General features: G+C 44.2%; 1 protein-coding gene across 1 annotated transcript in view; it reads left to right on the top strand.

Annotated features, from left to right (window-relative positions):
• LOC128301474 (uncharacterized) overlaps window positions 1-26,058 on the top strand; it is a 93,294-nt gene that overhangs the window by 37,138 nt on the left and 30,098 nt on the right. Inside the window, exon 2 of the mRNA XM_053037976.1 lies at window positions 11,292-11,880. Within this exon, the coding sequence (XP_052893936.1) occupies window positions 11,292-11,880 (589 nt within the window). The remainder of the gene's footprint in view (window positions 1-11,291; window positions 11,881-26,058) is intronic.

The raw sequence follows: 26,058 nt of genomic DNA, 5'->3' as shown, positions 1-26,058 counted from the left end.
AAACGTACACGTAGAACGTAAACACGGAGACAAAACACGCTCCTGAAGCAAACGGTACAAATGGAGTGGAAATGGAGAAAACAGAAGGTAACATCAGTTGAAGAAAAACCGTCGAACACTCGGAAGCAAATTAAACGATTATGTGTGTGGGGTTAACATTTTTTTGTTTCGTTGCTTTTTTTGTATGCAGCAAACGAGGGATGGCATCGAAGTGAGAAAGTAACATAAAAAAATGACATTTTTTTAACGATCGAATGTAATAAAAACGCACTCCAGGGGTGGGTTTTTGTGTGCTGCAAACAAAGACCAGCTACACTGTGGTGAGTGTTTATCGCATTGGTAAAAAAGGGCTATATGATGTCTTTAGCATTTTACGTGTAACAATTATGCAGTAAAGAGAGGCGATATGAAACACATAAAAGCGTCATCTTTCTTCCCCTTTTTATTTGTTGTAGGCATCTCTAACGACAAAAAAAATATTTGCTTTAATTTTATTTGTTAATTTTGCTATTTTATATGGTAAATTATTTTGATACTAAAGATGTTCTGTTCACGATCAAGGACTAGACCGAATTATTCAAATTTATTGATTTAACAGCAGAAGTTATAGATCAGTTTCTTCTGTTCATTTTTAATCATTTTTTGATCACATCTTACTATTTTTGAGTTGTATATCTTTCCCGTGCAATGATTAAAAAACGGATATAAATAAAATAAATATAAATATAAATATAAATTTAAATATAAATATAAAGTGTTGCGAGGTGTGGTGCGCCGAATTACAAAACGGTATTGTTGCCTCTTCCTGCGTATGATAAATCATTGCCCAACACGCATGCATGTCATATTGTTCCATTACAATACAGTACACACCATCCCGATTCGTTCCATAAATCGGTTAATTAGCGAGGAGAAGACAGTGTGAGCGCTTCAGATTACCAGCTCGCTTACAAGCGTCTTACTGCCGGCAACACGCAGGGTTAGCACCAGTTCAAAATAAATCACTCGTCCACTTAAGCGCCACGTCTATTTGCGCAATGCCCTTTTGCAAACCCGCTGCCCGGGCGATACGTTCTATTATTCGAAGGCGAAACGGTTTAGAACGGTTGGCACTAATTCTTGCGTCAGCAAAGAATTCTCTACCGATTTCCCTTCGCACCGGCGCAACGTTGGACCGCGGGTTCGGAGTTGGATTCGAGATTGGTTTTGATTAAAATTGATATCAATCGATTGATAAATTTCAATTGAAGCCAATGGCGATCGCGCCGGATCGGATCTCGGGTGTCGGATGTCGCCACAGAACCCCTTTTGCGGGCGAGTCCCAACACGCGAACGTCAACCGTCAACGGGGATGTTGCAATGTGCAACTTACATGTGCAGGATGCGCACCGCGAACGCACGTAAATAGATTGAACATTGAACGTGTTTTAGCAACAACAAAGCTGATGTGTGGCGCTTCCGTGTGGGGCGTGTTTTGACGCTACACGCGCCTGTCCCACGGTGGATGGATGTAGGGCTAGAGGAGGGTAAGATGGAGGTCCTCCCCACTCCAAGTGCATGGGAATTCCAGTAAACTCTAGTGCAGTGGGCTCAATAAATCACGGCCGATCGAAACCTCGAGCTTGTCACGGTGAGGTTGCACAACAAAAAAAAAGTTTTTCCCGCAACTACTACTTCCCGCTGCTGGCAAATGGCGACACAGCAGACTGGAGAAGCTGTCTCGTCTTATCAAAACCGCTGATCTGGATGCCTACGCTCCAACGCCGCCAACTTCACTTATCACTACACACAGCCTGAACAGGTACATGGTTGAAAAACCACAGAAAAAAACCTGCAACTACAACCTCCAACATCCAAGAGAGGAGGATATCATGACGCTCAACTTTGCCATCCTTGCGCTGGAAGTGCTGGAAGTTCCAGCACGAGCGAAAGGGTGAAACTTTTATTATTATTCATTACAATAAATCATTTGTCATTAAGATGTTGCTCCTGGTTTTAATTTTTTCCCTTATCATTCTTGCCCTGCGATGCTTCGATTGCCTCCCCGGATGGTCCGGGATTCGGGAGTTCTCCGGTGCGTTTCTGGTGCGACGTCTTGCGCGACGTCAAACTTACAACCACAAACGCCTGCCACAAGGGTGCCCCAAAAGGGGTGAAGCATTTTTCGGCGTAAGCTGGAACGCGGGAACGCGAAATGTCTATCCTGCAGGACAAAAGGATGAGATAGCTCCACGTCAAAAGTCAACCACCGTACGCAACGCTTCATTAGTGGGAATATAGGGGAGATGGAAGGGCAAAACAGCAACAGCTTCCACTTTGTCCACCACCCATACACAAAAGCCGGCAACGAAGATGCGGAGCAAAAAAGTATGATTATTCATAATTTCATCTGCCCATGCTCGTTCGGCTTCATCGTTTCCATCCGGATCGCGGAGTGGAGTTGTACTGTTGTTAACACAGAAATTTTCATAATATTTTAACAAAGATTAGCTCCAAGGTGTTCCCCCTGGTGCCACGGTGTTTGAGAACGCGGCCAGCCAAACAACAACCCACCGCGAAACCCGTCGCAGCATGGTTCATTAATTAAGCGCATAATAATAATGGCGACTCTTCTGTTCGGGGTGCTTCTGTTCGGTAGCTCGGTATGCCATTTTTTTATTGGATTTTCAGTGTCAGTTTATTTGATTCCAGTGCGGAGGTTTTGGGGTGTTTTTTTTCTCGCTCTCTCTCTCTTTCTTTTGGCACATTGCAATTTTTTTTTTACGAATCCAAAACTGCACATCATGCGGAGAAGAGAAGAAAAAGAAATCCAACGTTCTACACCGATCATTTGAGAGGATTATATTGTGTAAATTAGCTTGAAGACGATTTGCGGTTTTGATCGTGCGGTGGCTTGCAATAAAGCCGATACACCACCACACGAAACGAAATATGAAGAAGAGCGTTCGATGCATAAAATTAATGATCAATTGGTTGTGGTAGATTAACAACACACAAAAATGCAACCCTGTTCTTTTGAATGGATTAAACAATGCTTTGAAGGTATTGCAACGCAATAAATCATTATCGGGTCCACTATTTCCAAGCAATACGAAAAGCACAGTGGAATATTACTTTTTAAAAAATGCCGTAAGAATTAAAATATTTTAGAAAAATGCTTTTTTCAAAAATTTACGTTTATAACAAAAATTTTGATCATAATGAAGTACTTAATTTTAAATTACTAATTTACATAATGATTAAATTGTATTAATATATTTTTTTGAATTAATTTACTTAATCTGGTTATCAGTCTTTAATGTTATAATTGAATAATTGAATTGAAAAATTCATTAAAAATAATACAAAAATAATGCCCAAATTGTCATACTGAAAACCCTGCAAATTACTCATTACCAAATTTACAGACAGTTAACACCTTTTTTTTTTTGGTGCGATTAAACAAAATGCTGCTCAAGAATGCGAACATATTCCACCATCTTCGGCTCGGATGAAACGGATAATGATCCGCAAACTGTGGAAATAAGAATTGCATTCCACAAAAAAAAAACCATCCCTTACAAAGCAAAAAAAAGCAAAACCAATCCTTCCCTGCACACTCAATCGTTCGATGTTGGCACCCAATAAATGACGCGTTGTGAGGTTTGCTTCGCTTATGATTCCGCGATGTTCGGACTACTGCGGCCGCATACAGAAGGTGCTTGGAATTGGAATGGAAAGCAGAGATGCGAACAGCGAGATTAAGAGTGCAAAGGAGAGCGTGGAACAGCGAAACGGCGTGACCCACGAAACCCCGTGCGCCACTTGACTGTGTTTATGCAGTTTGCGGCGGGCAGGGTGGTGCAAAAAAGTGTGATTTTTTGCGAGTTGGAAAGTCCATACGGAAAAACGGGAGCATATGATCGTTCTACAACCCAAAAAAAAACGGTTGTGAACCGTCCGTTCGGAAGGAAATGGAGAAAAAATGGAATTGAACAAGTGAGCAAACGATGCACACACAAAAAAAACACCTCCACACTGCACCTTAACTGGAAGCGAAAAAACGTCCGAATCAAAACCATATTATAGATAGTTGAGGGCAGCAAGCAGCAACAGAAAAAAAAACAATCCATACTCAAGCAACCATCCACTTCAATCTTTCGCCAGATGAACACGCTTTAACGCCGTCCGTTCGGCACTGGCGGCACTGGAGGCGCCACAGTCCGTACCGAAAGAACAAAACTCATCCGGACACGAACAAAAGAAGTGAGGCAGCCACGAACACGGCAGCAAACAACAAACAAAAAAAATATGACGACGACCACTCCATCTCCCCACAACCACGGGGCACACGGAGGGAGGACAGCCAGCCGGTTGACGACGAATTTATGATGCCACTTTTATGCTTCAGCGCCAAACCATCGGTGGGGGCCGTCAACACCCATGCAACCCCGCACCCAACCGGGCAACGCGAAGAGAACGATGGCTGCGGGAGTGTTACGAATTGCCCAGTCGCTTATATTTAAATTAAATAAAATGTTAAACGACTGTTGCTACCGCGGCACGCACCCGATGTCATCGTGCGCGCGTAGCATCGTTTTTTTTTTGTTCTGGGAGTCGAATTGAATTGGTTTTCCTTTTCACCCAGCCAGTGCTGTTTTGTTGATTCTTTACCGTGTGTGCCTTTTTTTTTTGTTGTTGTTGCTTTTCGGCTGTGTGTGCGACTCGACTTGCTCGCTGCAGATGAAGAGATGCAATTATGCTACCGATTGCGAGCGGGTGGAGAACAAGTTCCGGCTTACCCAGGCGATGATGTTTATCATTTTCACACCCAATCATTCTGGTGGGTTACAGGCGCCGATCCTTCGCTTCGGATTCCGGAAGGTTTGCTGTGGGTGATGGGGGTTTTTTTTTCGTATGACGAATTTAACGGAAGCGATCAGCAGTTAAAGCGAGCATCTTGAACGTATTAAGCGACTTTTCACCTCGCATACTGATGGAAATTATTTGTAATGGAATGTAGCACCAATTTCCTTGGGTGGAAATGGCATGAATTTGGAATGCAATGCTTCATACCCAAATGCATGGAATATGAAACTTAAGTCAACTCCTTAATCTTAATAGCAACCGAAGCTTTTTTCATTGAAAATCGCTTTTCCAAAACCCTTGACATTATTCTTGACAATAAGAAATTGAATCCAGAGAAATAATCTAGTTTATTTTCTGTTTGGAATAAAATTCTTATTTAAGATCAACATGTAGAAAAGAAATCACTTAAAGTGAATACTTATATTTAAATATTGTTTTTAATTCAATAGTTGAAATAACAGGTGGGCTGATAATTGTTTGGCCTAACGCATTTATCGCACTAGAAGATTTTTATCCATATCAAATTTCGTTTGTACCAACTTTCAAACGAATTCTGTCCAAATTTGACAGCACTCGGGCCATAACTTAATGAGCTAGAGCATTTTGTATAACGCAACTTTTGTGCTTTGAGTAATCTTGGAAAAGAAGAAATTTCGCGTGATGGTAAAATATTGGTTTTTGAAGGGGAAAAATACAGTTGAAGCCAAAAATTGGTTTGATGAAGAGTCTTTGGACACTGCTCTACCAGAATCAACCATAAAATATTGGTTTGCTAAATTTAAAAGTGGTGAGGACGGTGAACATCGTGGAAGCTTAAAAGAGGTGGTTACAGAAGAAAACCTTAAAAAAATCAAAAAATTATTAAGAACACCCATAATGTGAAGCTGATCGAGAAAGCTGACACCCTAAAGATGTCTAAGGAACGTGTTGGACATATCGTTCACGAGTATTTGGATATGCGATAGCTCTGTGCAAAATGGCTGCCGCGCGAGCTCACATTTGAACAAAAACAACAACGATTTGATGATTCGGAGCAGTGTTTGGAGCTGTTTAAGCGAAATAAATCCGAGTTTTTGCGTCAGTATGTTACCATGGATGAGTCTTTGCTTCTCCACTTCACTCCAAAGTCCAATAGACAGTCATCCGAGTGGACTGGACGCAATGAACCTGCTCCAAAACGGGGAAAACGCAACAATCAGCTGGCAAGGTTATGGCGTCATTTTTTTGGGATTCGCAAGGAATAATCTTCATCGACTATCTCGAGAAAGTAAAGACCATTAACAGCAACTACTAAATCAAGTTATTGGAGCGTTTGAAGGACGAAATCGCAAAAAAACGGCCGCTTTTGAAGAAAAAAAAGTTTTGTTCCGTCAAGAAAACGCACCGTGCCACAAATCAGTGAAAACAATGGCAAAAATTAATGAATTAGGCCACGAAATGCTTCGCCACCCACCGTTTTTCGTAGATCTGGCTCTCAGTGACTAACTCCATTTCTCAGATCCCAAAAGGATGTCCTCTGAAAATGAAATTTTCGTCGGATAAAGAGGTGTTCGCCGAAATTGAGGCCTTTTTTGAGGCAAAAGACAAATACTACTACAAAAATGGTATCGAAAAATTGAAAGACCGCTATAATTGGTGTATCGTCCTTGAAGGGACGTATGTTGAATACAAAAAAAAAATTTGGCCAAAAAAAAGTGTTTTACTGTCACAGGCCAAACAATTATCAGCCCACCTGTTAGATGTACAAATATAATTCTTATTTAAATGATTTTAAATCAAAAATAAAAAATACATAAGTTGAAACTTATTTTTTATGTTTTGCGCTCAGATTTCAAAACATATTTTATTAAAATATTAAACATTATTGACTTCTTATATAAAACAGTTTTCCCTGTCGTCTTACATACTTAACGGTATTTTTTGCGAATCTTAAATTAAACGTGTGTTGTAATACTTTATATTTCTCCTATGAATGGGACTTATATTTGCGATAATCAATCTTTCAAAATAATTTTATTGGAAGTTTTCCATTTCTAGATCATTATCGCATCAGCTGTTGTACTGTTTTAGACGAAAACAATTACACTTACAACCGTTAGTACATTAATGCAAAATTATCGATGTATAACTATAATATATCATAACAATATTTGTATCCTTTTTTGCTACTTGAATTAGGGTCCGCAGATAGCTTCCGTGATTAACACTGAACTTCGAACGGTTCTAAAATTAATTAATTCTTTATTAATTTAAATTATCTAATGTTTAGCTTAGTACATTTGTTAACATCGCCGCCAACCTAACGGGAACTTAAAGCGCGTTAAATATCAATAATTTTCAACTACAAACGGAATTGCTTTGTTTTAAGATTAATTAAAAATAAATTTACAATAAAACAACCTATAATGCAACAAATTCTTAAAAGTACAAACAAACCATCCCAGTAATGTAACAAACAACATTAACATCTTCACCACTTCCTGACCCGCCTGTGTTTAGGGATGCAGCAATGGTTCATTAATACGATTAAATATTCGACATAAAAAACACACACTTACAGCCGGCTCATTAAAATTATTCCCGTCGATAGTATCGGCCATGCACCTTTTCGCTCATTGTCCACTGTCCTCTCTCACACACACACAGGATGTCCCGCACATTAAATCTTCACCCTTTTACCGATCATAATTTCGGGCTTGGTGTTGAAAAGTTTAATGTGTTCATCTGGTGGTGTAGAAATGCAGGTTCGCGTCTTAGCCGCGACGCAACTTGTACATGCCCGGATGCAGTTGCACTTGCACCAGTTTACGAACATGGTTGCGCGATCTTTTGGGCTGAAAATCCTCTCCATCAACTCCATCTTCCTCTCGGTCCCGTCCGGTGTCATCAAAAGTCCTCGTCTAATTAATCCTACATTAACCGAGAACATAAAACCAAAGGTAAGCAGCACCACTAAACGACGTTTGTGAGGTGTGCACGTAGCCGCGTTGCACGGCGCGCTACTTTTGGCACTCCGCCTGTGTTACCTTTGGGCCGCTCGGTACGGCCATAAAAATTTTGGCATCAAACACACGGCAACATAATAGCACCGTCGGTGGGGTGACAAAAAAGGGTCTAGAACATCTTGCCGGAAAAAGGCCACCACATAACGATGCAACAGGTTGCTGTGGAATGTGCCTCTGTTGACTCTTTGTGTCGTGAGCAAACTCGTCTTGTTTCTCTCTCTCACTCTCTCTCATTTCATGCTTCCATAACATTGTTCTCTTTGGCCAGTGAGTGCTAAAAAAAACCCTTTGCTTGCGCAATAAAACCCACCAATTTAGAGTCCTTTCACTATAGTGCCTCATTCGATTCATTGCTGCCCGAGAGAGTGAGAGTGAGACGCTGTCAACCCGTTTCTGTCGGGTGTCCTTTTTGCCGTGTGGCTGGTGTGCCGAAGGATGATGATGGCTTTTTTTTTGTTTTGTTTTTGCATACGAACCCTTATCCTTTTTGTCCGATTCTGTCCCTTGATGCATGCGAAACGAAGCGATATCCTTCTGCGGTATCCTGCGAGATGCGTTTTTATTGCTACACAATTTTTGATCGTTATTAAAACCGTTCCCTGCTGGTGCTGCCGGGAAAGGAAGTGCCACATAATTGTCCCTCATGCGAGCGTTCGGATGAGATGTTTTATGAGGCCCCATGTACGGTTATTATGTTGCAATCTCCCTAGTGCTGCTGCTGCTTAGAACGGATGGATGCACCCCGTGCGAAGATGGGAGTGGGAAAACAGAACAGGAAAGGATGCATCGGCAGGATGACTCGCGCTGCATAGGTGCGTTTTAGGGCACAATTGTATGTATTGTGTCACCCTTATTCCGTGTAACCGACCATCTTTCGGCTGCAGTTTTCATGTTGCGGTCGCTGCACACCGTCCTCACCGATGAGGGTTTAGCCCTTTTTCAAACTACCTTCCGGTTGTTCGTTTGGTATCTTTGTCTATCACTCTCTCCCTCTCTCTCTCTCTCTCTCTCGCTTTTTCGGAAAACACATTCCATGCGGACAAAACATGGCAGAGAACATATGTTTAACCTGCATCGCTGGCAGTGTCCTGTCCGTACAGCAGCGTATCAACCCTTGACGGGGTAGAATTATTTAAATAATTGTCCTTCAATTAATTGCTACTTTGCTGTTAGCGCCCTCTGGGGATGAGTGAAGGTAACAACAAAACCGGCAACACAAAAGATCCAAACGGACGAAACGAACAGAGGGAAAAGAAACATCCATGCAGAACAGTAGCAGAAACGGATAAATTTATCATCACCGGACAAAAGTAAACAGCAAACATTGCGAACAAAACACGCGGTGAGATGTTCATGGGGTTAACCGACAAGCATGGTGATAATAGCTACAATTAGCTAGACAATGGTCTAGTGCCGTTCCGAAAAGCCGAGCACAGATGGCTGCCCGACAGCGTCATCATTCGCTTCATTTACCCCTTAGCGTAGCAGCGTTTCGGACGCCTGATGGCTCTTAATCTTAATCTTAACCCATCTCCGGCCGTCTCGGTGCACGTCGGTGCGCCGCCAAGCCCGCTTCGATCGGGCAATTCGAATGTCGTCAGCCAGCTGGTGGAGCTAATGGTCGGTTGACATTGATGCGATCGTACCGTTTCGAGAAGTTGATCCCAATTGAAGGCAAATAAACTTGACCAGCCCTAGTTCGGTGTGCGATTGTCCGTGATGATGATGTTTGATGATGTAATGGCTTAGAAATGTATATGATTTGAGGGAAAGATATTATGGATAATTTCTATGCAAAGCTTACTATCTATATTAATGTGTTATCAAGAACTTAGCAAGAAGCGTATTATTAGTTGATTGAAAAAAAATTAATTATTGTGTTTGGTGACAAGACAAATGAAGTATTTTAAATTTAATATCTCACCAACCGGTAGCTTCAGGCGAGCCAACACCTTCTTGAGACGACATTCCGGCCGCGATGACTATCTTCCACCCGATCTACTGATCTTTTACAGAAGCCACACTCCATTTGCCGGCCGCACGAACGCTTGCCGCTTCTCCACCCGTTCAATTATGGTCAAAGCCGTTTTGCTCCGCGGCCACTACTTAACATCGATTGACCCGTAGAGCTGGGCCCGATAGTACGATTGCGAGTGTACGCCGCTATAACAAGAATGTGAAGAGAATAAAGAGAAAACAGACCAGTCCACTTACGGTGGGGGATTATTCATGATGGTAACATTTATGCACGACAACATTAGTAGATTAGTGTGAAATACACGTGGTTCGACTTACTTGAAGGATTTTGCGTTACTAAACCAATGCCACAGTATCAAGAACATCCTGAAAGACGCTGAAACTAATGAAACACATTAATTGATGTCACTCTGTCACAATCGTCACGCCGTCACACGTCACGTCACACGCCAAAATCGTAAGATTATTCCGTTTGCTTCCTTCAATAGAGCTACACTATTGCAAAGTGATTCTAATCGATCGGTCAATTTATCGGACCGAGAGCGCATCATTCCAAGGCGCGTTCCCGATTAGACTTAATTCGTATGATCGTCGATCATGGCAGGATGACGTTTCGCACCATCTCTAAAACTAGTCCAACTACAATCAATCCGACCCAGAAATCGCTTCGCGCCTGGTCACCGATACACTGACGGGTGTCGGTGTCAGTCGGCCGTCATTCTCTCAATCTCTGGTGCTTTGGAATTTCGATCGATTTCATGCACATAAGGTCAACCGAATGGTGCAAACAGGGAGCATCGAAGAACGAACGGTGGTGTTTGTTAACTTAATTGAAACTGATTTCATTTCGTACGGCCACAGAGAAGAAGGGTTAGTGAGATTGCGTGTTAAGTATTTGAATCGATTGTTGGGAGCAAAAAGAATAACTTTTTTTTGTTATAATAAAAAGAGGCTTGCAGTATGAAATACTGCCAATAAGCTGAAACAACAACCTGAAAAAAAAATGAAAATTAAAAACGTTATGTTTAAAAGTTTCTTTCAAACCAGTGAAGTGAAGTTTCAGCGAGTGTTCCGGGGTTGGCCCTTCGGCGTGCGTGTCGTTCTATTTCGCGGTTTGGCTTACAATGGTGGAAAATTTACAAATCCGAAAGAGTCCTAGCACTAACACAATTACAAATAATTGTAACGCTGCCCCAGTGAAAACATTCACGGTATCACTTGGGACGCGAGCGGCTATAAACAAATGTCAACAATGACTAGCCACAGGAAGTGCCAGGGAAAGTGTAAACAATTATATATGTGCAATTTCACATCAGGACGACTACTTATAACTTTGACAACAAGATATTGATTTGAAATTATTATCAAATATTCTTGAGGATTATAATACTATTACTATAAATATTCTGCTTTAGATGGCTCGTATTAAATCAACATTTTTACCTTCTCTTCCCTTTCCAGACGCAAGCTCTTGCCCTAACGCGTTCCAAATCTCCCAAAAAGGACTCATCGATGCCAGTATCCCCGTCTCACACCACCGAACGAGACGCAGAAATGTCTAGCCCAAAGGCAATATCCGGCACGGCCGCGTCGTCCTCGTCGGTCAGCAGCAATAGCAGCACCGCCGACCCGCCCGCAGATCGTTCCCAATCGACCGATGTAAACGGTTCCGCGAACCATCACCTACCGGCTCCCAGCAATGGTGCGGCGGGATCATCCACCAACGCACCCACTTCCGGCCAGTCGCGCGTGGAACTGGCGACCAACCTCCATCCGGCCATCAGCGTGTCACAGTCCCTGCTGGCAGCCGCTGCCACCGTTAATCGCTCCGTAACGCCACGCATCAGCGTTTCGAACTCACTGACGGCGCCGGAAAACAACGGACCGGGACCGAACGGGCCGGGTGGTTTGTCCGGCCGTGATAGCGGCAACCCCGTCAACGGTCCACACATCGATCGGACCATACTACAGTCACCGGTGGCCGCCGTACAAGCGGCCGCCGCCGCCATGCAGGATCGGAGGCAGGATTTCGACTTCAGCAAAGTGAACGGTGAGTAGCAGTGCACAAACATTCGCAACCAGCGTACCAGTTGGCAGCGTTTGATGTTTGAAGAGGGTTTCGCTGCAGGCAAACTCCATTTAAAATATTAAACATTTTATCAGCACCATCTCTGCTCCCACGGGGCAATTTTAATTTCGTGGCGCGAGCTCGAGTGGCAATTGGCAAAGTAATGTCCACAAATCGGTGGTTAAGCGGGAGTCCTTTGCAATGCTATCGTTTTTTTATTCTGCTGCTGTTGAAGAGCTATTTAATTCGAGCGCACTCTTCCATCAGCCGCAGAAGCGTGGCAGCGTTTTGATTTTGAAAATTAATTTGTATTTTCATTGGAAGGAATTATTGGCACAGTGAATTAAAATTTATTTGACACAAAAAAACCCTCATAACTAAAATTGCTAATCTTGCAAAGCATTTTAATGTAATGATTTAATATGCACCTATCGAGAGCTCTGCTTGATTCGTATTTTTAATTCCTATTTCAAAGCACGGCTAAAATTATGAATATTCCATTGATCGATGAGGCGTTCCTGTTCGTGTCACATAATTTCTCCCATCCTGTGTCAGCTACACGGGCACGGGCACATTGCATCGCGAATACGACTGCTTTAAATTAATCTTCTTACGATTTTATTCATCCCTGTTTTCCTCCCTTTCCACCACACAGCATGCAGCCCTCTTCCACCAGGTGTGTCCAGGATCCCCAAACTTCCTGGATTACATCGATGCGTGATCTTTTAAATTATGACCCATCCTCAAATCCCAAAACACCGTGCAGCGCGCTGCAAAGTTTCGACAAAAGCGACACCGGTCCCATGCCCTCCGACCGACCAGCTCGTATGGCGTGATGCTTGTGTTCTGAGTACAAATTTTTGCTCACCCAACAACACGTCCGGTACGCTCGGGGACAACATGGGGATGGCATGGATGGGGTTGCCTGTGCTGGCTTCCATGTAGCGCATAATCCGTTAAATACATATAAAACACCAATGCGCTAAGCGCGAGACCTCCGAGGCCAGATTAAAGTCTCGCTGTTAGGGGTTTGCTGCGTGGGGGATGGTAAAATCACGCATCACCCGAGCCTATGACGCGGACCGGGGGCTTTCCAGGCCGTCGCTTTTCACTTACCCACACGCCATTGGGGAAATGGTAAGGGTGCTTGTGTAGATGGGGGGGTGTGTTTGTCGAGTATCACACTTGCCCGTGTTTCGAGGTCGTAAAAAGTGGAGAGGTCAGTCTGGCAAAACTGTTGAACTAACTAATTCCCGCATAGGATAGTTTAATGGATTGAGCTGTAGCTGGGTAAGAGATAGTGGGGAATTCATACCACCCTGCCACCCTCTTTTATCCCGAAGTGGGGATGGTTTTGTTTTGAGCGCATGAATCATTTTTGTCTCCCAGGCTAACATATTAGGCGTTTACACTGCTGTTATTTATTTTTTTAAATTCTTCTTTGCTATAAAAGGCTATACAAAACATATGAGTTGAAGTGAAACTAAATTATAATAACACACGAACATGCTACTATGCGAATAATTTTGTCCAATATCGAACGCACTATTTGCTCCTAATGCTAAACCGGACACTGTTTAATCGCAGCATGGACTTTCCCATTCTACCCATAACCCTCCTCGTAGGCCGGGTAGGTTTGATTAATTGAAATGCTTTTCGAAATTGAATCCACGATTTATTTATTTCCGAAGGATTTATTCATTGTTATCCGCTCTACTGGTATTGAATGTGAAAGGGGACTAGTAATGTCCCTCTAACATGGAAACAGACTCAGGCATAACAGTGGGCTTTTGCATCAACAGTACGTTTGGAACAAAATTCAAGGCATTTGTGTGTGAATGTCCTTCGGTTGAATATTGGCCTAAATATGTTGTATAAAAATAGCTGACATTAGGCGAAGTAATTTAAATTTTAAATGAAAATTTGAATGGAGATTAAAAAAATATAAAAAAAGTGACAAAAACGAAGAAAATTTAGACCATTAAACACAACCAATTACAGCGTATCGCGGAATGAAATAATGATTTACATAAATTAAAGCGAAGGAGATTAAATGAAACTGCATCGATTGCAAAGAAACCGCAAACAAAAAATCTCAATTAATTGAACCTGGTTTCAGTCCAACCATGCATCCCTGCGCCATGCCACATAGAATACATGATTTTACACTGATCACCTTCAAAGCTTCCGGCGTTACTGGCGACCGGTGGTGGCGGTGATCATCATTATCCTTCCATCCACAATGATGACGTCCGATATCGGGGTAAACCTATCGAAAACGCGTGATGTGATATGCCACCCGAGCTGTTGCGTGCGTGCCTGGGCTGCCGCTGTTGAAAAGAGGGAATTATCCTTCGATAAACACGAGCACACAGCACAAAAGCATGCTTCGTTGTTGCCGAATTCCCGACTAGGGCTACATCCAGTGTTGTTTTGGGGAAACTGTTCCCAAAACTGCATGCTACGTGCCCTTCGGTGCTTGAAGATGCGTTATCCATCGATGCGTGCGGATGAAGATCCTTCTAAATCCAGGGAGTTCGCCTGCCGGTGGTAACGTACCATCATGCATCATTTTGCCCATCAACCCCAGGGCTGGGAGTAATGTTGTGAAACGCAACGAGAGAGAGAGAGAGAACAAAAAATTCTTCAGAAGATCAACGAACTCTCCAATACCGAAGGTTCTAACGCCTTGCTATCCATTAGTGCGGTAAATCTGCATATACTCCACCCTTTTTCGGGATGAAGAATTGAAGTGGCGCGTATAAATCGGTCCGTTTCCCGGATATCAATTTACTCTTCCTGTCGGGAATGGCAGTGCCGTCAGCAGATCAAAGAGCACGAAATGGACAAATAAACACGTGCTGATGCTCGAGCCAGTCACGTACGGTGCCGGAAGAACAGTTTATACCGTAGCTCTGGCTAAATAGAGGCGAGTTTGTTCGGTATCGGGTACGATTTATTGCAAAGCTTACATCATCCGACAATTTTTATCGCAATCTCAATCTTCGACTCATCGCTCAATTAGGCGACGTTTAGTGTTGAACGGATGGGAATGCATTTTTTTAGCTCTTTTGCTATCAACTCATGCAAACGGCCCTACGGTGCGCTAATTGATCATAATCCGTTGGTTTATAAATACAATTGAATGAACGATATGCTCTCTACTCCATTTCCCCCAAACCCTGTGTGTTTTGTTGTCTGGGTCTTGTAGTCCTGATCCATCAACAATAATCGTAACGTTTATTTTAAATCCCAATCACTCGTTGTTGCCTCCCTCCCTCAAAGCATTGAGATGGTAAACACAAACAAAGCACAAACTGAATGATTAGGTAAAAGGACAGGTTGCCATGGTGCATTGATTGGGAGGATCCGGCCACACGCTAATGTGAGGGTATTCCAGCGAACTCAACGTCGTATCTCCTTAGTAACCTCACTGATTTCGATTGCACCGGAACACTGGATGTGGGAAATATCTTACTCATAAACTAAATGAACTCTATAAATGAAATAATCACGGCGATGTCAGTTTTGTGAAGTTTATTGAAGAGAACCAAAGATTAATTACTAGTGGAACTCTATTCTCACAACTCGTACGATCTATATCAAATTTTAATTTGAACTAGTAACACTTTTCACAATAATTTTACATTTTTTAATGGAGATCCTAACAATCTGAATCTATTTAAGTTAGACTTCATGATACAACAAATGGAAAACATACAATAATCCTTCGTTTCCCATCGTTTCACCATTTTGCAGGAAGTGATTTAATCCTTGCATCGACAACGGGATGTAAAATTGTACGTTTCAAACCTTTCCTGCGAGTTTGCATCTCCACGCACATGAAGTGAGTCTAGATTTTAGCAGGATTTAGAAAAATCGTTCCGCGCCCATAGCTGAGCGCGTGGTCACCGGGTCAATGTGAACGCGTAGAAGCGAACAGTCGTAGTAGTTCGTGCAAGAATCTCGCGAATAGAAGGATTCGCGCTTGCACACCCCGGTCGTTTAGGAGTTTTAATCGATTGACCAACCGGCAAGGGTGGAAGCGATTTGCGGATCGTTCGATGGCCGTTTGATCGTACGCATTTGGATCGCAAACCGGTGATACCTTCCACGGTTGGTGTGTGTGTGTGTGTGCGTCTAGCCATGAATGGACACCGCGGATGAACGAGATTTAGATCCGGTATCATTATTCGGATACTGTTGGCGTTGTTTCGTTTATTTGCATTTTAGCGCCTCGGGGGAAATTCGCGGAAATATGATAACACAACCGCGGTTTGGGCGGTCGGACCAATGGACACGATAGCGGACACCGTTCCAAGGATTCCAACAGGAAGATTGAACTAAATGGAAACGGATTTGTTCTGGGTTGGTGAAAACTATATGTATTTGTTTCGGAGATTCCTATCGGCAGGTGATTCAGGATCTCTTCGTACAACAGCAAGATGCGCTGTAATATTGAACGATGCAAAATATTCCAAATCGTTAGAAATCAGTTACTGTGTACAAACCAAACACAAACAATGTTTGCGTGTTTTTATTTCTTGCTGTGCACTTCACCGTTGAGTATCAATCTTATTCGTTTTTACGCCTTTCGCCTTCCATCGCCTGCAAACCAGCACCAACCAGCAAACGAGCGAGCATTCCATCCCATCGCGCAATCCTTTCCGTGGCCAGCGACAGCGAATTCGTTCGTATCCTGTGTATGTATAGCCCGCTGGAAAATCCTCTTCTCAAATCCGGCAACTGCAAAACTGCAACAGCCCCGGTACGGTTCCGGCTGGTTCCGGATGCTCACGCACCGTTGTCAGCGTTGGCATTGGCCGGGCCCAAAAATAGCTACCCGCGACCGGGACATTTGAAGCAACAACAAACGAACGAGCGAGCAAAAAAAAAAAACGCCAAACTGCTGGTGCTTAATCCTCTTGGATTTCAAAAAACAGGTCGTCGAATTGGGATTATGCCTACACCTCGCGGATGGTCGCCCGGGTTTTTGGAGCGCACCACAGAAGGTAACGACGATGACACGCTGGCCGTTGCCGGTGGCCATTTTTGTTTTGCTGCGTTTTTCATGCCAGTAGCAACGCGATTAGAGTCGCGACCGTTAAACTGGTCTGCGAAAGTGCTGGCACCGGCCCGTTTTACGCGCCCCGGATGGAGCGGATGGAGATTGTGTTCCTTTCGCTTTCGGGAGCGCTGGTATAGAAACTTGCACAGCACCATCATCGTCAGCTGATGCGAGTGAGACCTACCACCCCGTAAGGATTTATGGGAATCGATGAAGAATGAGTTGAACGCATCCCGGCCGGCTGGCCGGCCGGCAGGCCGGGGTGATCAGGCGTACAGTGCGTGTACGCGATCAGCAATACGATCGTGGCGCGGGATGTTTAACAACCATTTCGACATTTTCAATACGACTGAGCGCGACACACACACACAAAAAACACCAACTTTCAAACAAACGCGAACAAGAAACAAATGCTGAGCTGGGGAGAACCGAAATCGCGAAATGGTGACCTCATCGGTGGCAGTCTGGCAGTACACCTTTCCCCGAGTTGGCCCCGGGTATGGATGAAAAGGGGATTTAGCCTTTATTTATGTATAACCGTCGCTCTAACCTATAAAACCCAGGCCACCAAACATCCGTCCACCGATGTGTCTATCTATCGCATCGTGGCTCCCCCCAATGGAAGCCGCGATTTTCACCTTCACCATCGCGCACCGGTCGGGGATGTTCTTGAGCCATGGGAAAGCAAAAGCCTCGACTGGGCAACACACTCATACGGGCGAAATAAAGAGTATAAACACCAATCCACCTTCACACCGTCGGCCGTAGTGTCGAGACACCGAAAGGATACAATTTGTACGGTGTGCTGCCGGTCTTTTGGGGGACAACACCCGTATTGGGACAACCGGACAAACACTTAATCCTCGATAGCCTCTCCCATAGCAGGTGCATCTGTTGATGGGCCGTCTGAGAAGCCGTCCCGGTAGTTGGTCGTATGAGCGAGCGGCAAACAAAAAAAATAGTGTGACGCTGATCTTCACCGGAGATCCATCCATACGAACCGAACGGAACGTGGCGTATGTGCATTTTTTCCTCGTTTTTTTTTCGCTATGGATTTGAAAACCCAGCCCGGGGCCTTACTCAATAATGGAGATATTTCGTGGTACTTCAGGAAAAACGGGCGAACCTCTAATCCTCGTGATTGTGCCAAATCTGCCAAGTGTTTTTTTTTAGTGGAGCCTGAACCAACAAGAAGAAAAACAAAGGCACACTACCTATAACACCCATTGGCGCACATCGCCGTGATGAATAATTTCTTTTCGCGCGGTTCTTTTTTTTTGCTCCCCAACATCACGTATTGGGTGGACATAACCAATGGTGGTAACAGCGATGACACTGCCCGGTAGCTCCTGCCAGAATCAAATGGTATCGATTTTACCTCTTCAAAATCCCGACCTTCATCATCAGCATTCCCGGCTACCGGGCAGACCCGGCGTGGATGGTGGCAATGGGACGGGGACTAAATCCAAATGCTCTCCCCGTTTATTCTGTGCCCCTAACCGCAACGCCTTTCCCCTTTTTCCCCTTCCGTTTCGGATGCAAGTTCCAACATTCGGCTTTCGCGTTCGGTAGCCTTTGGAGCGAAGGATCCTCTCGTGCAAGGATTTCCTTAATCCGAACATACATAAACTCGACAAGACGCCGGCAACAACGACGACGTTCTTAGATTTACTGGTTAAGGTCCTCCCCACTTCCGGCGAAGGAAGGCATGGGAAGAACGTTTTCCCTTCCTCTCTCACTCTTTCTCTCTCTGCTCCTTTCAGTCTAGCGGCGTGTGAAGCATCACGAATCTTCCATTGCGAACGTCTCGCAAGGATATTGTTCTGCCGTCCAAGCTTCCGACCACGCCACCTTTCCACGTCTGCGGCGTCTCTTGCTCTCCCACTCTCCTTCTCTCTGTTAGTTCAATGGCTTTCGGTTTCGGAATGGCGAAGGATCGCGCGGTTCGCTCGGTCCGCATCGGTTTGCTACCGGGATGAGACTAAATCCTTCCTCAAACACAACCGTCAGGCATGCATGCAAACACACACACACACAGACACCTACCCATCCGCCCGGATGAAACGGATCCGGAGCACCGACACCAGAGGTTAGCACTAGCGGGTGGGCTTTATGGCGAAAGAGGGATGCCAGCGAGGGGAAAATCTTTCCGTCTTAGCTCATCTCTCCGGAGCTACCGGTTTCCACCCATACAATGGAACCGGCCGACCTCGTGCCGACCACCCCCCACCCCCCCCCCTCGGTTTTTATCCCGGCTGTTGCCATCCGTTTTCCGCCAAGCACAAAACATCTCGATAAGGCTCTATATACCCGCCAGCTCAAAATAGAAACGCACACACATGATCGACTTAATCCATCCTTCATCCTTTTTGCCGAGTTTTCTTCCCGGCTCCCTGGTTCCCGTGTGCACTGCCCCGGTGGTGTGTAGGAAACACACACTTCGAGATTTCCAACCGAGTCGGTAGTCGGTGTCGACGACATCCATTTCTCCGTTTTATCCGCCGACCTAGCGCTGGTTGCTGGTAGATTAAAGCACGCACACTGGGTAAGGTTGTTGACTGATTTAGCGTGCTTTTTTTTTGCTGTTGTACCAATCATGTATGATGAAACATATTTATGCAAATTATAGGCATTGTTTTATATGTTTAACATTTTATGAAGCATTGAAAGAATTATTTTCATATTCTAAGTCCGATTAGAAGATTTTGCTTTGAAATTATATTGTTTCTCTTATTGTTTTTTAGTGTTTTGTTTTAATGTGCTTTTTTCTCATTTAACAACAATTCAAATTAGTTTTTTTTCGTTTATAATTTTATGTTTGTTTCTTGAATTTTCACTATTGCTTGTAAACATTCTTTTCAACTTCCTAAAACTTCTTCTTTTACGATATTAAACAATTTCCTAAAATATGTTTTTAAAACTATTTAAAAAAAAATGATTATGAAAGGACTCATTTAAAGCAATGGATGTTTTTATTTGTTTTAGCTTTATTTTGAATTATATTTTTTAAATAAAATTGCTTGCAACCATTCTTTTTAACTTCCAAAAAGGTATTTTTCAGTATTCAGCAATTTATTTAAATAATGTTTTTAAATTATTTTTAAAAAATTGACTATGAAAGGATTCATTTAAAGCAATGGATGGATTTATTTGTTTTAGCTTTATTTTGAATTATAATTTTTAAATAAAATTTTTGTGTTTGGTTCGAGAAATGCATAACATCATTATTTTTTGTTGCAAATATTATTCACATTGTAAATGATTTTTCCATTTAAGCTAAGCCACTCTTTTACCGGCAGCGTAATTTTTAATCACCGTCTGAAAAATGCTTCAACCGAGCGCTAACCCAACAACGTCGTATCGATTAAAAATAAAACTCTAGCCTTTACCACCAGCCGGGCTGGCAACTGGTGGCAGGTAGGTGGCCAGACGGTGGGTGTGTACGGCACTAGGCACCCAGAAAAGAAATCCACAAATCCATTCGCTTTTCCATCGTCTCAGCTAAATCCTTACCCAGCACCAGCGAGAAAAAAAAGGCGAAGAAAGCGAACCTGCATTTGCGCCGAAATTCGAGCTGCCCCACACCATATCCCGGATGCGGATGATCGTATCGCACCGGGGAGGCTTTAGGGGGGGCACGGGCACGGTGCAGCATGGACATGGGATCCGAAATCCCGGCGTTTTTGTGTGTTTGTGTGTGTCCCTCTGCTAGCTGTCGGGCGCAAGATAAGATTTATTGTGAGTAAATCCTTAGCCGGGAGACCGGGAATAAATCCCTCCGCGTTCGCATTTTCATTTCACCACGGCCGCGTCCGGTTCGGTGCGATGGATTTCCCGGGCTTTTCTTTTTTTTTTTGCTGTGCGCCACACTGGCACGGCTCCGGCAGAACGGGCCGTACGGGATGCGGTATGGGGCCGTGTGTTTGGAGACGTATTGGATCAGGGAAAACTTTTCCTTCTCCGGCACGACACGAGGAATAACGGTTCGGAATATTCCAACAAAGATCTCACACATCATACCGGAGGGAAAGACTGAGCCAGAGCTGGTCCGGATCCGGATCGAAAGGACTCGTGCCGCCCCGCACACATCGAAACGGTAGGATGTGTGGGATATCAGCAAGAAAAGGATATTCAAGCTTGGTAGGAAATACACACGTAGCTTTGAATGTGTGCAACATGAAGGGATGGGGAAGGAAGCGAACGGGAGCGGGGACACATTCCCTCTTGCGAGCAAAGAATAATGCTTTATCCTTTTATCTGGATTTACTCCTAATCCCATCAAGTCGGAATGGAACCGTACCAAACCGAACGTGGCATGGAATTCTCTCTTGGCTGTATGTGTACCTTAGACACACATACACACACCCATTACCTTCTTCTCCCTTTAACACACATTTAGTGCCTTCCATAACCAATCCGCGCGATATAGCGAATCAGCGAATAAAAAAAAATCTCTCACACACACACATAATACATCCCCTAACGCTGAAAGGATAAAGAATTAGGGATAAAGGATTTATATATTATTTCCATCTCTTCGCCCGAAAAGTCCTTGTGTGTGTGTGTGAGTCGGATGAGAAAAGTGAGCGTGTTTGTGTGCAGATTTGGCAAGCGGATCGAATGCTGGCCCCTTCGACATCACCCCTTCGAAGGGATGCTTGATCCGCGGCTTTTTATCCGTTTTCCGCCGTGTTTGTGTTTGCGTCCGTATACATGTGCACGTGGCTTGGTGTGTGTGTGTGTGCGTGTTTGTATGTGCGCGTATGTTAGCAATCTCCTGAAATGTGCAATATCGGTGGGTAGCGCGCGCGTCCGGATAGAGATAATGATAGGGCCGGATATTCGGCCAACGGGACCCATTGTCGTCATTCCCCCTTTTTTTATCATCCTTTCAACCCACGGCGTCGCCAGGCGTGTTCATGCTTGAGTATGAGCTCTCGAACCTCTCGAGCCCGGCCACACTCGTCCCAGTTCCATCCCGTCCCGTCGGCAATCCTTTTTTATCCTTTTGCCCCGCGCCGCCGCGTATCACGACCGTAAGCAAAGGAGTTGTGCAAGGAGTTGCGTCTTAAGCCGATAGCAAACAGTGGGCCCAGAAGGATCTCCAAGGATGGTGCGGTTGTGGCCTTTTGTGTCCCTGGGCTGGTGTTTCTTCTGCCGCTACCTTCTTCAACCGGATTAGAGCGGCAGGCGAGCATGTACGCTCGGTTCGGGCTTAGGAATAATGGAATCGTATCGAATCGGAACCTTGAACCCCGATCACGGAACGATACTCTGCGTAAGCGAGATTGATTAATTAAGGCAAGCGGATAGTGGGGAGATTAATCATGTTTACATTGTATTTGATTTAGCAAAACATAAAGTTCGGTGGAGAGTTTAGTAAATTTTATATTCTAAATAATGTCTTTACTATTGCTAGCAATTAATATTTATGAATACTTATTTAAACTATTGATAACAATTCGAGATAATCTTATTTATTTCAAAAGGCTTTTATATTTTCTTTCAAAATAATAATAATTTATTATTATAATAATTTATATATTATTATAAAAAAAATCAAATATAATGTATTATTCAATAACTGAAACCGGTAATTGTTTTCGTAAAAAAGTTTACTCGCTTTTTTGAAAAATAATTTTAAATACTCCTAAAGTTTTGAAAACAAAGACAGTAATAAATTCAACATAAATTAATAATTAAGCAATATTTAAAAAAAAACACAAACAAACTTGCTCAACAGTACATCGCATCGTTCGGGCCACATTTAATCCCTAATCCCATATATCCCGCGCATAAAGGCGTAAGGGGCACCAGGAACCCCTTTCCCATCTTCCCGCAAAACACAAACGCATCTTGACGCAAATGCCATTCCCCCCGTCGTTCTGCTAATGTGAGTCACGCAAACAATCGCGCTAGGTTGTGGGTGAAACTTCGAAAAATCCACAAACACACACACATTCACAAGCGGGCACATGCACGCGAAAGAAGTGGAAGGAAATCCCAGACTAAAGGAGGAAAGGAATCGAAATCTGAACTGTTGATGCGTGATTTTAGCGCCCTCCCAACCCCGGGAATGGGTTCGGGCTGATCCTTTTGGGCTCAATCCGGTGGTGAATAAAGTTTGCTACAGTGATGGGCTGTCTAGTTCTTCCACCTTTTTTTATTATTTTTAAAATAAATTTATTACAAATGTAACATTTAATTGTTATTATTCACCTTCAATTAACTAAAAACAAACTATTTATAATATTAATTACTGCGCGATTGTAAAAAGTCAACATCAAATGGTGCGACAGGTGCGTTCCGCACTGTAGACGCGTTGATCCACGAACATAGTACGCTCGCCCGTACACACAGTTATCCCACTTCTGGTCTCTTTCTGCACCGGGAGTAGTTAGGGCGCACTCACTTCAGGAAAAGGATAAACCCGATTGCCTCTCCTGCCCGTGTATGTGTGCCACAGCCGTGGTTGTATGTATGCCCGAATTTCGCTGAATTTCCGATCCCAAAGCATCGGCGAGATTTATGGGGTGTGCGTTTCTGACGGATGGTTGACGTTGAACGAAGTGATAGATAAACACAAGCCGCCGTTGTCTCCATTCCCCACTCTCCCTTTTTCACTCTTCCCCGGAACGGATGAGTTTAAGCTGGGCCGGAGGATTAGAGTGGCGTTCGCGTTCGAGATGAAGAAGCAGCGGCAGGGATCATCCGAAACCGTACGGTCGAAATGCGTCCCGGTCTGCTGCATGCGATTGCAACTGATGGTTTTCGAATCACGCGCTCTACCCGGCGCTATAGGGGGAAAATGTTAACTGCCGCACCGGTATGGAATCCTTGCTCGGTGTGTGTCTCTAACAAGGGTTTTTCCTCTTCGGCACTCTATCGGTTCTCGTGACGTCCTGCCTGTACACCACTTAATTAATAGTAAACGATAACAATTTATTTTTCCAACCCTCCGATCAGTGTGAGGAGTGCGCCCCTGTAGGCAAAGGGGTGGTAAGCGTGCCAAGCGGAAGGGATGGAAGACAGGCGGGGGTTTTCCGGAGGACTTCCTTCTCCGTTCTTCCCTCGCCATTCGCGCGATGGCTTTTCATTACAAACAAATTAAGTTGTGCGTATTTCGTTTGTTCGGGTCTCGTGTCGGGTGGGTCGCTTTGCCAATTCCCACTACACCGTACGCCCTTCACCGGGGTGGGATTATTATTATTATTATTATCATTCCTCTGGCTCGGTGGAAAAGAATCGAAAACGCGTAAACGCACTAATCTGGCGGTGGAAGTTTGGATCAAAGTTTTGTTGTCTTACTTCTTCCGGGCGCGGGGAAATCAAATGGCAAATATCTTAACTGTAAGAAAGAAGGCAAATGCGAACTACAAAAAAAGGGGTTCCAGCAGCAATACTGCTAGCCCCTACACCCCTGCCAATGGGGGAAAACGAATAGCACGGCAGAGAAATATAGTGGTGGTGTACTTATAATTTATGATTTATCGTCACCCAATTAGGAAACGTTTCGTGCCACCGTCGCTGAAAGGGTATAACGTCTTGAGTAACGTATATGGTAACGGGAAATGACAAAAAAAAAGAGCTGCAGGAAAAGAATCCTTCATTCTCGATGGTAAGATCGGTGGAGCGGTGTGAAGCGAAGTGAACACAATTCATCCCCCCCATTCCATTTGCTTTCCAGCAGCGAACGGAGTGCGAATGGATTGTGCGACGTGATTTATTCCGGTTTATGTTTATCTGCTACGACACACCAAACTACCATCACCCACCTTACCCCATTGTCTTCCCACACAAGGGTGCCACCGCTTTAAACTGTCAACTCTCCCGGGTTTGGCTTTCTTTTATTCGTGCTGCTCGTGGTGCAAGCAGTGGTATCCCGTTTGGCGCTCCACTTAAGATCCACCGACGTCCGGATTTCAAGTGCCCAAGGTCGAGAAATGTGGTCGAAATCTTTCTGTAGGGTGAGGGCATATCAGGGCACAAAATCCAACGCGCGCCTGCACCGCACGGGCGGGGAAGGAATGGAAGTTAAATCCCTTTTTACACCCGACCACCGTTTTCTCGTTGTTTCTTGATCCCTTTTTCACCACCACCTTTCCCTTTTCCGTAGGCAATAGTCTGCCGGCACCGGGCAGCACAAAATCAGCCCCAAAAACCCAAACCCCATTCACCTCTTCTTAAGATATCCGGCTACGACCGAAAGGAAACTGGTTACCTTTTTTTTGGTAGAGGGAGAAGGGGAGTATGATGTGGGACCGGGAAGAGAGGGAAGGAAAGAATCCTTAAGAAGCTTTATCTCTATCCTAACACTGATACTGCAACCACCATCCCATCCCGCTCACTACTCCACCGAGCCACCGTTTCGCCAGCTGTTTTTGGAAGAATTTCGAGGACCACCCGGTCTATATCCGTTGCTCGCGATGGTGGTCTCGCCACACACACACACACACACACCAAAGGACGATGTATTGTACACACACACACACATACACCGTTAATGCCGGTTTCTTTCGACTTGGTTGGTGTGGTTTTTGGGATAAATTCTCGCAGTAGTACATACTGCCAGACCAAGGCGAGAGCGAAATCGAGAGAAGGCGAAGGGAAATCCTGATCCTTCGCCATTCATACGACGGACCAGTAAGTGGAGTAAAGATTTACCGAAACCACCCCAACGACTCCCGTCCCGTGCACTCACTCCCTGTTTGTATGTGTTTGAAAGCTTTCACCTCACCGGAATGAATGGGGATGAACCACCGAGACCGAGAAGACGTGTGGAGACCCATGGGTGGGCGTGTGGGCGAGTGATGAAAATGGGGAAAAATCTTCCCGCAGGTAGCGATTGTTGTACGTGAAGCTGACGCTTCCGGTATGGTGCCGGAAGTCGAAGACAGCAAGACCGAGCGGTCGTTTGTGTAGTGAAGTGAGTTTTCCCAAACGATCTTGAAGACAACCGTCACTCGTGTGAGAGCGAAGGAAGAGAGCGACACTGTGTATGTGTGTGTATGTATATATGCTGGGTGGTAAGCAGGACGATAGGATTAAGTCGAAAATTCTATAGAATTTATAGATTTTGGATTTAAGAAAAG

The sequence above is a fragment of the Anopheles moucheti genome, chromosome 3, assembly GCF_943734755.1.
Source record: "Anopheles moucheti chromosome 3, idAnoMoucSN_F20_07, whole genome shotgun sequence".
NCBI lineage: Eukaryota > Metazoa > Arthropoda > Insecta > Diptera > Culicidae > Anopheles > Anopheles moucheti.
This window is presented reverse-complemented; position numbering and strand designations above follow the sequence as displayed.